The sequence below is a fragment of the Protopterus annectens genome, chromosome 9.part0 (assembly GCF_019279795.1).
Source record: "Protopterus annectens isolate FY-2018-M chromosome 9.part0, PAN1.0, whole genome shotgun sequence".
NCBI classification, from domain to species: Eukaryota; Metazoa; Chordata; order Ceratodontiformes; family Protopteridae; genus Protopterus; species Protopterus annectens.
The window spans coordinates 213,924,273-213,938,626 of record NC_056743.1 but is presented as its reverse complement, the minus strand read 5'-3'; the positions used below and the strand labels follow the sequence as shown (position 1 = coordinate 213,938,626).

At 40.8% G+C, this 14,354-nt stretch overlaps 1 protein-coding gene across 10 annotated transcripts in view; it reads right to left on the bottom strand.

Annotated features, from left to right (window-relative positions):
• Nucleotides 1-14,354, bottom strand: part of PLEKHA7 (pleckstrin homology domain containing A7) — a 2,079,953-nt gene that overhangs the window by 472,455 nt on the left and 1,593,144 nt on the right. For all 10 annotated transcript variants that reach the window (XM_044082761.1, XM_044082762.1, XM_044082767.1 and 7 more), the window contains exon 9: nucleotides 11,474-11,999. In XM_044082761.1, coding sequence (XP_043938696.1) covers nucleotides 11,474-11,999 — 526 coding nt within the window. The remainder of the gene's footprint in view (nucleotides 1-11,473; nucleotides 12,000-14,354) is intronic.

Sequence of the window (14,354 nt, the reverse complement as noted above, 5' to 3'; positions counted from 1 at the left end):
ATCTAGAAAATAACTGTTGCTGAGTAAGTTTACATGTTTGGGGAAAGTATTTTAAAAATATTTATTTTAAAAATGATGTCTAATACCAATGTTCTGCCTGGCATTGTGTTCTGGTAGTTAGAAACCAGAATTCCTCACAGCATCAATATATCCATCCATCCATCCACAACCTCTTTTTCTCATTTTTGCACATGGGGTCAGGGTGTCACTTCAACAGTGACAATTATCTAGAGCCAAGGTCTACACCACAGGGTGGCTTGCCCTGCCACAGAAGGTCTTCTACAGCACACACTCGTATGCACACTCACACATATGGCCAATTTAGAGTGACCAATTCACCTACCACATGTGTTTGGAATATGAGAGGAAACCTATACGAACAAAGGGAGGACATGCAGACTCCACTCAGAAGGCAACTCAGTCAAGAATCAAACCGGAGAATGCTTGCTGTGAGGTGAAACCATTATCTACTGTGCCAACCTCAACATCAGGATATAATGTCTGCTATTTTATTGATAATGATTAAAAAGTCAAATATTTCCAAAGGCACACAATGTCGCAAAAGGAAGAAATAAAAGAAAAGGCAAACTGTAAACTGACTGCATTTCATCTAAAAAAAAAAATCAAATGCTGGAAGGACATTAAAAATACTGAAACAGTTTTTGTTGCAGTGAAATAAAAAAAATTAAATAGAAAAAATGGTTATAATTCTGTCTGTTGCTGGGAAGCCTGCAGTTCAATAAAAATCCTTCTGCATTCTAAGAAACTGAGTGGAAAAGCTCATTCTTTAACTAATAAACTTATTAGAAATATTTTAATTGTAAACCAAGTGAGACCATTCAAAACACAAATCTGGGTCCTGAACCAAAAAGTTTATAGAATTCCTGACAATTTGGCTGACTTGACGAAATTAGGCTAAGAAAGTAAATCACAAAGAACCATTACAGCAGATGTTAGCAAACAAGAATGAATGTGAAATAGAAGATGACTGCTTACAAAGAAGTATATTATCAGACAATAAACATTTGAAAATGCATGAAATATTGCTTTAACCATGGCAGAATAAAAAGTAAATAGCATTTGCAAATAAGCCAGTCTGCTGTGGCATGAAGTATTATACAAGAACAGGAGCTGTCCCACGAGCATGGGCAGCAGTAAAATTAACACTTACATCTGTCTACACGCAGTTATTTATACTATGTTGAAACTGTCATTTTACAAAAATGCACAGATATCTAAAACAACTGTATTTGCTTTCTATCACTTTTGGCCATTTTTAAAATTTTTAAGTAGCCTCTATTCACTTAAATACTTGCACACACTTTTGCACTGTCTTAATATGTGAAAATGTCTCTGCTAAAATCAAATTCATTCTCGAACAGTGAATACAATTTTACTGAAACTGTCACCTGTGGCAGATGAAAGTGTACCTTGGGCCATGGGTGGTTTTCAAATCATGGCCCATCCCAACACAAAAAATGTTTCTGGTACAGGCATAAATGTTCATATTCTTTTGTATTCATATTTCTGATTTAAAACTATTTGTACTTTTGTCATTATAATCCAGCAATGTCTATACCCATCAAATACAGCTACTTAAATGGATACAACTCAAAATGTCCAACTATGACTAAAAAAATGGTCACGATAAAATACTCCAACTTGCTTGACCCTTGCAAAGCCAGACTAATGGCTGCTTAACTTGATCATAACAGCTACAGTCTATCATTCCCATCTAGAGACAGCCTCCACCCCCAGCAAATATAAACCCACTGTTGACTTTGTACACCTTATATGTCTGACTGTGTTAAGAATAATTAAATAATTTTGGGCACAATGCATTTCAAACTAGTTTCATACAAACACACGAGTTCAAATATTTCAACTTATTTCATACAAATGCACAAAACTCCTGTACACCTGTTTTGTTTAAATTGAACAAACAAGAGAATAGCTCACCTTCATCCACATACAAACTCCACCCAGCAGTTATAGTCACTCTGCCATGTGCACCTCGTCTGATTGTGATAAAAAATACCTCTCAACCTTTTAACACAAGAGGCCAAAAATAATGAGGGACAGATACACAGAACCAGAGACACATTTCTGTAATTCGCTTAAAATGTTGCAAGAAGAACAAAAATCAAATGCTTGTCATTACTTAGTGACTGCAATCATGGTTTGTCACAACCCATAAATTTTATAAGGAACAAACCAAAACATGATGCAAAATCATTGGGATTCTGGGTAATCAATGACAATTTCAACCTTAACAGCCAAATAATAAATATTCCAATGTTTTCACAAATACACACTAGTCCTGTAAAGCCACACTTTAAACTGGGCAGATAATAAGAGGAAAAGTTGCTTTCATCCACAGCCAGCAACCTCTCTGCCCTTTAGTGAGATCCTCAATGATTTGTCAAAAAAATCCACAAATATTATGAGACACAAACCAAAAATATGACACCATCAGGGACATTCTATGAAATCAGAAACAATTTATGTTTATTTTAAACAGTTGGAAGAAAATAAATATTCTAATGTCAGACTTGAAAATAAGCAAACTAAAACAGAACAAATTGCTTTTCATCTACAGCCACCCACCTTTTAAACTGAGCAAACAAGAGGGTACAGTTGCTATCATCCATGGCCAGCCTTTCCCATTAAACTTAGAAAACAAGAAAATAAGTTTGTTTTATCAACAGATAGCCCCTCATCCTTATTTAATGACTATCATCTTCAATGATTTGCCTGAAAATCACATATTTTATGAGGCACAGATGAAAAATATGAGGAAGGTCAGGGACATCAGACAATAAATATCCCAACATACTTATACAAATGCACACTAGTCCAGGAGAGCCAGACTTTAAAATGAGGATGATATTTGGGCAAACTGCTTTTTACCAACAGCCAGCTTGCAATTTAGTGACATAAATATTCAGTGAGTTACCAGAAGACCAAAAATGGTATGAGACACAGACTGAAAACAAGAAACAAAGTCGGGAATATATTTTTTTTACTTAAAAAATAAAGTGCCCTGAGGTGAATATTCACAGTGTCTTAATTTTTTTTAAAACTGATAATGCAGATGATTGCTATGCTCAGTGCATATACTGCTTATATAATACACAAGTGGCTGCCAAAATGGAGCCTTTGGTGACAGATAATGCTAATGACAAACATGGGGGGTGCAGGGTATTTGTCTTTGCCTCCTTTACTCTGAACTTAATATAATCCACTATGTGGTCACTGCATCTAAGGGGAAAGGCTATATGCAAACTCACAGTTCAACAAATCATACATCTGTTTATACTGATATTTACATCAAAATTAATGCCCATCTCACTAAGTCCATTCCACTTTTTTCTGTAATACCTGATGAATTCTAAATGTCAGTGGCTGCTGCACAACTCAGTCCCATCACCATTTGCCATGCATGTGTCCTAAGTGTAAATTCACAGTAAAACTATTAACACAATGGAAAATGGAAATGTTGATCAAATCTAACTTTTTACTCTATTGTTCTAGTATTGAGCCCAGCCAGGGTGCAGCACATTTGCATGAATGAACTGTAATATTAAAACCTAGAAAAATGTTTGCTGTTAGAAATGGTACCAAGTTCCACTTGGTGTCTTCATTCCTTAGGCTTACTCTGTCAACAATCCCATCAAAAACTAGGACCCTACGTAGAGCAAAGAAATCGTTACACACTCTGCCAAGGTAACTCTAGCTATCCCGAACATCTTACTCTGTCTTATATGGAGCTCCTTTCATGACCAACCTACAAGCCTCACTTAGTTCAAACTTTAACAGTGTTGCAACAAAGTTACCAGATTTGCTTGCAACAACCCTTACTGGACCCATCACTGTTTAGTACTAAAAACACTTAATTGGCTCATTCTTCTTCAACACCATCTTCTAAATTGTCTCCTTTGGTCAAATAGTAAACAATGCTTACCATTTACAAACCACAAAAGGCTGGTGGGGTCAGTCCCTATTCCATAGTGTAGCTAGAACTTGGAATAAAATTCCTGTATCAGTCAGGTCTATCACACACCTTCATCTTTTCAAACTTTTACTAAAAGACTTCTTCTCGTCCACCTGGCATACCCCCACTTCTCGTATAGGACATAAGACTCTAACACACTTCATCAACTTTCTTATTCTTCCCTTTAAAGCGCTAAATCACTTACCCTGCTTATCCTCTTTTAATACCTCACTTTATTGCACTTCTAAAACTACTATACCTACTTTGAATTAGTACAGCCAAATTACATGTCACTACATCTCTGTTACTACTCAGACTTGCTGAGATCCTTTAATACCTCACACTATTACATTTCTTAAATTATACCTACCTATATTATGCACCACTTGTCTAGCTGCAAAATCTCAGTACTAGGCTTGTAAATGAAATGTTTGTGAATATCAATACATATTTTATTATACTGACTATCATGTTATGCATTCACTGAAACGGCATTATAAAATGGGTTACTGTAAACATTGACTGCATTAAATATGATACCTTGGAGTTTTTCCCCCCTGGGTCTAAAAAAGGACAACTGTGCCCAATCAGACTTTCCTGGTAAAAAAATGTCAATAAATAAATAAATAAACAAGTACACATTTGAACTGTAGACAATCTTGTCCTAGCATCATACCAAGGGGTATAATTTATGGAATGTTATATACATAACAAACATGCCTTCCTCCCATTAAGAGAAGCAGGATGCTATCATCACCTTACTGAATGGGGAGACATCACTTAGTTCTTTAGAAAAGCCTGATATACGATGCCTTGATACGTACAACTATGTAAGCATTCAAATATGTAAGTAGCCTATTTGCTTTTACATACTTCATAAAAAGTTATACTGATTCTTGTAGCTAGTATATGCTCACCCACTTCTTCCAGTCTCACAACTTTAATTGCTGTGTATTTTGTCATAACACCACAGATCCTGTCCATCACAGATAATTAGCTATGGGTGTATGGGGGACGGGTTTGAAATTATTCCCAAGAATTATTCGCCCAGAATTATTCTCTAGAGTAGTACCTTACATTGTGGATTTGTGCTTCTTGATATACGATTAGAGTATAGATTATTTTGATGTTATCTTAGAACTGCAGTGATGAATATTTACTGTTGTGATCTACCAGATCATGAAATAGAAAGGATCGATCACTGATAGCCCTGCTCATTAAATAAGCAAACATAAGTATTTCAATATTTATGAATGTAAATGGTTAATGTAATGACTAACAGCAGTTATGGAAAGTAGAAGAGGAGACCTACGAAAAGGTTAACAATAGTGTCAAAAGGAGTGCCAACTCCAGGGCGCTGATCACGTTTTTTGATGGACTGTCAACCCTGCACATTGGTTTTAGGATGTAATAGCCTCCAGCATTTTTTACAAGTGCACAGTTTGTATGATGACTTTAAAAAGCAATAATGTTTGTTGTCTGCACGAAAAATGACAAAAGTACAGTTGTGTACACTTACCATAAATGTAGATGTTCGAGTGTATTCACTGTTGCAGTCATAATATTTGGGTTGCCTCTGGCAGCCCGAATACCAGATACGTAGTACTTCTACGTCGGTTGCTGTCGCTTGAGGACTGACATCAGGTCGTCAGTAGTATAAAATAAGGCAGCCGATGCCATTACATCAGTTTTTCTTGCCCTAACCTGTCAGAAGCCCCCAAGTAGGAGGCTAAGTTCTGGCAGAAGAACACCACCAGTGGAAAATAAATACCAATATGTCCCTAGCAAAGAAAAGAGAACAAGTTAGAATGGCAATAAAAGGAGAAAGAGAAGAAAGGGGGATGGAGGGGGGAAAACCAGGACTGCATCAGTGAATACACTCAAACATCTACATTTATGGTAAGTGTACACAACTGTACTATGTTTTTCATGTTTCATTGTTGTAGTCATCACATTTGGGTTGATTCCCAAAGCTGAGGAAAAGGGTGGAGGCAGTCAAGGAACTAGCAGCTGGCTAGGATGCCCTGCAAGACTGCAGAGGCAAACCCTGCTCTGGATTTGGAGAAGAGAGGCAGGTAATAATGCTTGGTAAAAGTGTGAACAGATGTCCAGGTGGCAGCCTCCAGGATGTCCCTGGTGTGGACTCCTCTGATGAAAGCTTCAGTGGTGGAGGCTGCTCTGGTAGAGTGTGTCCTGACCCCCTTGGGGAAGGCTTTCCATGCTGTTTGTAACAGAAATGGATGCAGTGTGCTATCCATTTGGAAATGGTTTGTTTGGAGATGGCCTTGCCTTCTGTCCCCGTAGCAAAGCTGACCAGCAATTGATCAGACTTTCTGAAGGATTTAGTCCTTTCTAGATATAATCTGAGCTGTCTGTGCACATCTAGAGAGTGAAGAATCCCTTCCCCATTGTTCTGGGGATTAGGGAAAAGATGGGGAAATGATTGCATTGGTTGAATGCCACACTGGACACCACCTTGGGTATGAAGGATGGCTTAGTTCTGAGGGATACCCTGTCTGCATGGAAGATGATAAAGGGTTCCACGGCCATGAGTGCTTGCAGCTCAGAAACTTTTCTGGCTGAAGTGATGGCCAGAAGGAATGCTGTTTTCCAGAAGAGAAATTTTAGCTCTGTAGAAGCAGTTGGTTCAAAAGGGGGAAGGGTGAGCTTTTCCACTACAAAGTTAAGGTCCCAAGCTGGTGTTGGTACCCTCCTGGGTGGCCTCATTTTGCTAATCCCTCTTAGGAACTGTTTGATCAAAGGGTGTGTGAAAAGGGGCTGCTCAGTGGGAAAATGAGCAGAAATAGCAGAGGCATGAATTTGTACAGAGGAGAAAGAAAAGCCACTGTGTAGTAGGTCAGCTAAGTAATCCAGGATGAGAGGGAGGATGGCTGTGCCATATTGGCTCCCTTAGCCTGGATCCAGGTGCAGAACCTTTTCCGTTTATCAGCATAAGACTTTCTGATGCTAGGACGTCTGGCCTCATGGATAACATCCAGAATCTGCTTAATGAGGTTGACAGATTGGTTTGGGGTTAGGGAATAAGCCAAGCTGCCAAACTGAGTGTCTGCAATTGGGGATGCATGAATTCCCCTTCCCTCTGGGTCAGGAAGTTTGGAATCTGAGGAAGATGTCATGGAGGTAGCGGGGACAGGCTGCATAGCAAGGGGTACCAGTGCTGCCAGGGCCAGTCTGGAGCTATAAGAATGGTCCTTGGTTTTTCCTCCCTTATTTTGAGCAGTACGCTGGGGAGGAGAGGTAGGGGAGGAAAGACACAGATCAATAGATTGACCCAGGGGAAGGACAAGGCATCCACTTTCTAAGCCATGCAGTGATGCTCCCTGGTAGAGAATTTGCTGAGCTGATGGTTATTGTGGGAGGCAAAGAGGTCGACCTTCGGGGTTCCCCATTTCTGAATTATTAGGGTGAAGGTACTTTTGTTGAGTTGCCACTCATGTGAGTCCAGAAGATTTCTGCTTAATTGGCATTCCAGAGAGTTGACAGAGCCTGGTAGGAATTGTGCTAACAGGTGTAGTTGCATGACAGAGGGTGTGACACAAAGGGTCATGGCCAGCCTGCATACAGGGTAGGAGTGAGTCCCTCCCTGCTTGTTGAAATACCACATCACAGTGGTGTTGTCTGTTTTGATCAGGAGAGCCCCTGGAGAGAGAAGGGGCTGGAAAGCTATCAAGGCATGCTGCACAGCCATCATCTCTTTTTGACTGATGTGCAGAGGGATTTGCTGTGGGCTCCATTGGCTCTGTATGCACCTGTCATCCAGGTGTGCACCCCAAGCATAGTCTGATACATCTGTGGTGAGGGTCTGGGCAGCAGGGGGTTGGGAGAAAGGCATTCCCTTCTTGTGGGAGCATGCTGTTGCCCACCAAAGAAAATCTTTTCTGAGGCAAGGACTTATAGGTAGAAGAGTTTTCAGGTCTTGAGAGTGTTGACACCAAAGGCTCTTTAGGTACATTGAAGTTTCCTCTTATGCAGTCTGGCATATGGAATAAGTAGTATGCAAGATGACATGAACCCCAGAACTTGCAGGATCTTCCTTGCAGATAGCTGGGGCCTGGTGGCTAGTTGAGAGAAGTAGGCTGTCAGGAAAATTTGTTTCTCTGGAGCAAGGTATGCCATCTGGGATGCTGTGTCCAGACTTGCTCCCAGGAAGATTATCCTTTGGGTGGGCATCTGTTTGGATTTCTTTTCATTGATTGTGTGCCCTAGGGAGGTTAGTAGGGTCTTTACAAAAGCCAGGTGCCTGAGCAGCTTTTCCTGGCTGTCTGCCTGAATAAGGCAGTCATCTAGGTATGGGTAAATCTGAATATTTCTTTGTCTGCAAAAGGCAATGGCTGGAGCCATACATTTTGTGAAAACTCTGGGAGCAGTAGATAAGCCAAAGGGAAGCACAGAGAACTGAAAGTGCTGAGATCCTGCCCTGAAACTGAGATATTTCCTGCATGATTCCCTGATAGGAATGTGGAGGTAGGCTTCTTTTAGATCCAGGGTGGCTAGCCAAGCGTCCTTGGAGAGCATGGGTAGCAGCTGTTGGAGGGTGAGCATTTTGAATTTTGGGATCACAAGGAAGGTGTTTAGAATGCATAGATCAAGGATGGGGTGCCAGTTGCCCTCTTTTCTGGGCACCAGAAAAAGTCTGGAGTAGAAACCTTGGCCTATCTGTTCTGCAGGAATGTGCTCTACTGCCCTCAGAGAGCAGGGAAAGGATTTGCTTTTGACCCTCTGCCCACTGATTTGGTGGTAGATCTGGGAACCCTTTTGGGGTTGGAAGGGTGTGGAAGGAAAAATTGTATTCCTGAGACACAATGTTCAGAACCCAGTGGTCCTTGGTAATGGTGGCCCAGGTGCTTGAGTGAAAGGAGAGTTTTCCTCCTAGTGGTAAGTGACAGTGGGCAGAGGGAGGGGGTGGAGGAGATGAGTCATTGTGAGCTCTTACCATAAGGGGTGGTAGAATTCCCTGGTTTTGAAGTGGAGGTAGTTCACTGCTTAGATCTCTGCATTTCCTGGGGCTGCTGTCTGGGGAGTCTGTTTCCATGGGGCCTAGGCTGGGCCAGCTTACTGGAAGCAAGAAAGAACCAGTGTTTGGAGGGACAATGCCTGCTGAACCTAGGTGGATGGACCTGCAAGAAATCTTTAACTGTTTGCATAGAGTTTGCTTTTTCTTCAATCTTTTTTAAGACCTCTTCTGCTTTAGTGGCAAATAAGTTTGTGCAACGGGGATCAAACAATTTAGATTTGACATGGCCTGGCAGGGACTGTTTCTTAAGCCATGCATGCCTTCTAATGACAGATTCAATGACTGCTGCCCTGCAAGAAGCTTCTAGGGCATCAAAATAACAGTGCAAGGTGTGTTTAGTTACTTTTCTTGCAGAATGCATTAACTCTTGTAAATCTTTAGATTCTGCCCAAGCAGGAAAGGAAGACATTTTTTGTTTAAGGAGTTCCAAGGTATGTTGCTGAAATTTCAGCATATGGAACTGACAATTTAGTGCCCCGATAGCAAGAGTAGCTGAGGTGTATACTTTTTTACCCCATCTGTCCAATGCTCGGGAATCCCTGTCTGAGGAGGTGGGATTCTTAGCAGAGGTTGCTTTAATTCCTTTTGGCCCTTGAGAAATGACCTCAGGGTCAGCTGTAGGATTTTTAAAAAGATATTTGTGTGAGTCAGGAACTCTATAGTACTTGTCTACTTTTCTGGGAGCAGGAGGAAGGGCATCAGGAGTCAAGCTGGATTTGAGGAAACATCCTCCACAACATCCAGGACTGGGGGGATGGCCAAGCATCTGTGTTGTGGAAGATCTAGGAATTCCCTGAGTCCCTTTTTAGACTAAGGGTAGTCCTGACTCTCCCATAGAAAATGCTCCCTAAAAGTATGCAGGGTTTCCCTAAAGGAAAAATCCTCTGGGGGAGAGGCTGAAGAAATGGAGTCCTCTGCATCAGAATCCTCATAAGTGGAGAGGGGCTGCATGACTTTATATTCAGACACATCAGATTCATCTGACTCTTGTTCAGACAAAACTACTGGGGACAGATGTCTTTTTCTTTTGGAGGGGGTAGCTTGGCTTCCCCTGATCAGCATGATACGGTCTTCTGCCATTTTAAGCATTTGAGACTGAGGAAAGGTAGCAGGCGCCTGAGAGTGGGTCGTTGGTTTCTTGGGTGTGGTTCATACCCTGGGCCTAAGAAACTTGGTAGTTTTAGATAGAACGGTATTTGTGAAAGAAGACATCAGTTTGTGTCGAGATTCGGTAGTGCAAAGGACTTCATCAGAAGCCGGTGCCTGCTCAGCAGCTCCGGCCCCATCCAAGGTAGAGACAACAGCAGGATCCTTAGTCAAAGAAGAGCTTTGCAGCATACTGGAGTCTGAAAGGGTGTCAGTAGTGGCCTGTGAATCAACAGAAGTGGGCATCAGGGTCTGCAAAAGCGCCTCACTGAGTACTGGAGAACTGACGACTAGCTTATCGGAAGCATGGTCGGTAGGTTTGGACATGTGCGGTCTGTCTCTATCTTTATCTTTACGTTTTTTCAGAAGATCTGCTGTCATTTGGCTTACCAAAGTCATATTGGAATTGGAGGACTGTTAGCGAAATATATCTGGCTACAATAAGGACCCGACAATGGATAGTTCTGGCATTCAACAAAGCACAGAAGCGACAATGAGGGACGTCGTGGTCTAGGCCTAAACAAGTAATGCAGTAAGAGTCAAGTCTTGGTGTGGTATTTGCTTTTCACAGGTAGACAATTATTAACTTTTTCTGACATCGGTTAGTGCAAGAAAAAAGGATCCCCGATGGGGTACTTAGTTTTAGAAGACTTCAACTTCAATTCAGTAGACGAAAACTCAGGTAGCGGCCGATTGGCACTTGTGCGAACTGCTTCTGCTTCGGGCGCCATGGCAAGAAAGACTGATGTAATGGTGTCGGCTGCCTTACTTTATACTACTGATGACCTGGCATCAGTCCTCAAGCGACAGCAACCGACACAGAAATACTAAGTCTCTGGTATTCGGGCCGGCAACAGTGAAACACGAAAACATTGAAAGTTACACTCTTGACTCGATAACAACCAGAACATTTTTTTTCTGTGTAGAGATACCGTTCTTTAAAGCAACAGCTGTGGATAATACATAAAAATGTAGAATGTAAGAATTTAGGTACTTAGTCGTGTACTGATACATATAGTCATTAAGCTGTTTTTAATGGACTAGACTTCCTACAGTCCTCGGTTCAGAGTCGCTCACAAACTTTAATAGCTTACATCATACACAGTTTTATGTATATGAATAAAAAAAAGTCATCACCGGTGCTGAAATCCTAACCTTACTATCCTAACCTTACTAGTCATATGATGTATTCGTCCAGGCTGACATCCTTACCTTACTAGTCATGTGATGTATTCGCCCAGGCTGACATCCTTACCTTGCTAGTCATATGATGTATTCATCCAGGCTGACATCCTTACCTTACTAGTCATGTGATGTATTCGTCCAGGCGAACCTGTTAAGGGAATATCCACAATCACTCTCTCATTTAATGGCCTAACAGTAAGTCTTTCTGCAGGAGTGTGCGGCCTCCTTGGTGATAAAGTTTTTGGAGGTCCAGGTGGAGGGATATCTGAAGGAGATGGTGGAACAGAGATGGATCGAGGCACCTCTAATGATGTCTTCACCCCAGATGTATCTGCATAATCTGGTGAAGTTACATATGGTGGGGCTGTTGGGCTGCCATGTTTGAACTGCTGTCTTTGCTGCCATTCATAAAGCTGCCACACTGTACCCTCCTTTGTGGCTTTCCTTTCTTCGTTTGACATTCTGATATGGCTGATGCGGTCCTGTGCATATCTGTAGTCACTGGGCAAGTCACGGCTAGGAGGGGGAGGGGAGTTTCCTGAAGGCTGTCTGGTATTCTTTGGCAGTGACTGATATTTATCAGACTGAGGCTGAGACTGGCTGGAGGTTCGTCGTGTAAGAGTTTGTTCAGAAGCAAGGCTAAAGAAAAAAGTAAAAACATTTTATGACTATGCAATTTCAAATACTGCATCTTAGACTTTTAAGTCAAGACAGATTTTCACTACCATAGTATTAACAAAATATTTTTAAATTATTTTTAATGGTGGTTATCTCACACCAAAATGGCTTACTGCTAAACTGGCAATAGTCAATAGAATTATATAATAAAACCCCAAGCACACAACCAATCTTCAGTCAGTCTATGCTACAAAAAATGGCAAAGCTGCTTGCCTTTTTTTCTCTCCCTTGTACTGCCAGCCATTTTACTCAGTCTTTATGTATTTAACTGCATGTACATGTGCATACACACATACATACACACACACACACACATGATCATGCACCGACAGAGTAGGCTCAACCTTTGTGAGGTGTTACTTACCGCATTTAGACAGCCCTTTTTTTTTCTCCTTTCACAGATGATGTCTTCACAAAATTAGAAAACAGTATTGGCACAATGACACAGACAGAGCATTCTAGAATATTATGCAGGTCACCCAGGTCTGACTAGTTAGATCAGAGAGGAAAGGAGTCTGATATGAAAGTACTCCATCAGCCAAAACCTTCACATCTCCAACTTACTCACCACAGAAACTAGGTAGTTACCATTCAGAGATGTACTCCTATCAAAATTAAATACAAACGTCTTCCTCTATAACATTGGACATGTCATTCAACAACTATAGAATGCAAAAAGCATTAAAAAGATCTGATGTCTTATAAACCTCTACAGAATATATCTGTGCAAATGCCTAACCCTCAGTACCATATTCTTATCAACCTAAGGACAATGTTACCTTTCTCTTCTATATTATAAAAACTCATTTTTAAACTTCCACTCTTTTCATGGTCAACTCTGAAAAACATTTACTATTTCTTACTCACTCCATAATAACAACTGCATTGCTGTAGATGTACAATAGCCACCATTCCCTCAGTACACCACATGTGCAGCTTTCTAAGAGTATGCCCCAGAAGTGTGGATCTCCATTCCAGCCTGCTTCAACCCCCCCCCCCCCCACAACAGCTTATCTTTAACCACTGACTATCTCCTTGCTTTTTAGTACCTATACATCCATTTTTCTAAGAATGTTTACTTTGCAGGATCAAATCAATTCACTCCATGGACATATATTAAAAAATACTGCATTAGTACGCAATGCAAATTTTACAATGTTTTATCCAAAGCTAGACTGGCAACATGAATATCACTGGTGAACGTCTCTACGTAATACTCCATACAAACAACGTATAGTTTTTTGTATCACAGAAACAGTCTGTGTACCGTTTCTAACAACTGTAAAAATACTTCTGTTTATATCGACTGTACTGCCTGTTAACCAAGGTCATGTTTGAAAAGGGTGAGCTGGCCAGCCTGTCCACATGGGTAACTACTGTAAAATAAACAGATACAAGAAATTAACTACGCTGGGATGTAGGTCCTCCTTAAAATACTAGTCACTCCAAGGTGACCTGGCATCCTCCTCCTTCACATCAGCTGTTACAATTCTATGTTAGCCTGAGAAATAAGGGCATTTTATTCAACAGATCTCCAGGATGAAGGACATGCAGGCAAGGAAGTCAAGCTGAGGTATGCCTTCTGTCTCGAGGGGATAAAATAAACAGTTTGCCAAAAAAGGCTTTGCAAAACAAATATTCATTGCCAAAAAGAAGCAGAGATTTTTAGATCTTGATAGGAATCTAATGGTTGTTGCTGTTGTTGTGTCTTTCAGCTTTTCCCAGTTAGTGGTCGCCACAGCGGAACTCCGGTCTACTAATGATTGGTAGTTGATTTTTACGTGCCGAGTTACCAGCCCTGATGCACAACCTTCAACGAAGGTATGCCCATTCACACATGTCTCCACACAGAAGACGCTCTAGCTGAGAATCGAACCAGACAGCGTCTTACTGTGAGGCGACAACGCTACCGCAGCACCACCACCGAGGAATTCTAATGGTAAATATGAATAAAGAGTGACCCATTTCTTGATTAAAATGCCTTACTTGACTGACAGTTAAAGTACTTTCCTTTAAGAGGAATCACATCAGATTACAGTAATAGAGTGCAATGTGACCTTTGATGCCATTTTCACTGACCTTAACCAAGGTTTTCTATGAAATTATTAGGATTAAAGATACTTTTTTATGTACACAATTTAAATAACATGCCTTACAACAATATTAAAATAGAGGATTAGGAAAACTGTGACATATGAAGGCATAAAAACGTAATTTATAATATGTGCCTTTACCAGGAAAAAGCACATAATGAATTCCTTAAATACTGCCAGCAGATCAAGCTGTTTTATTACTGATTTGTGAACAATGAGTCTT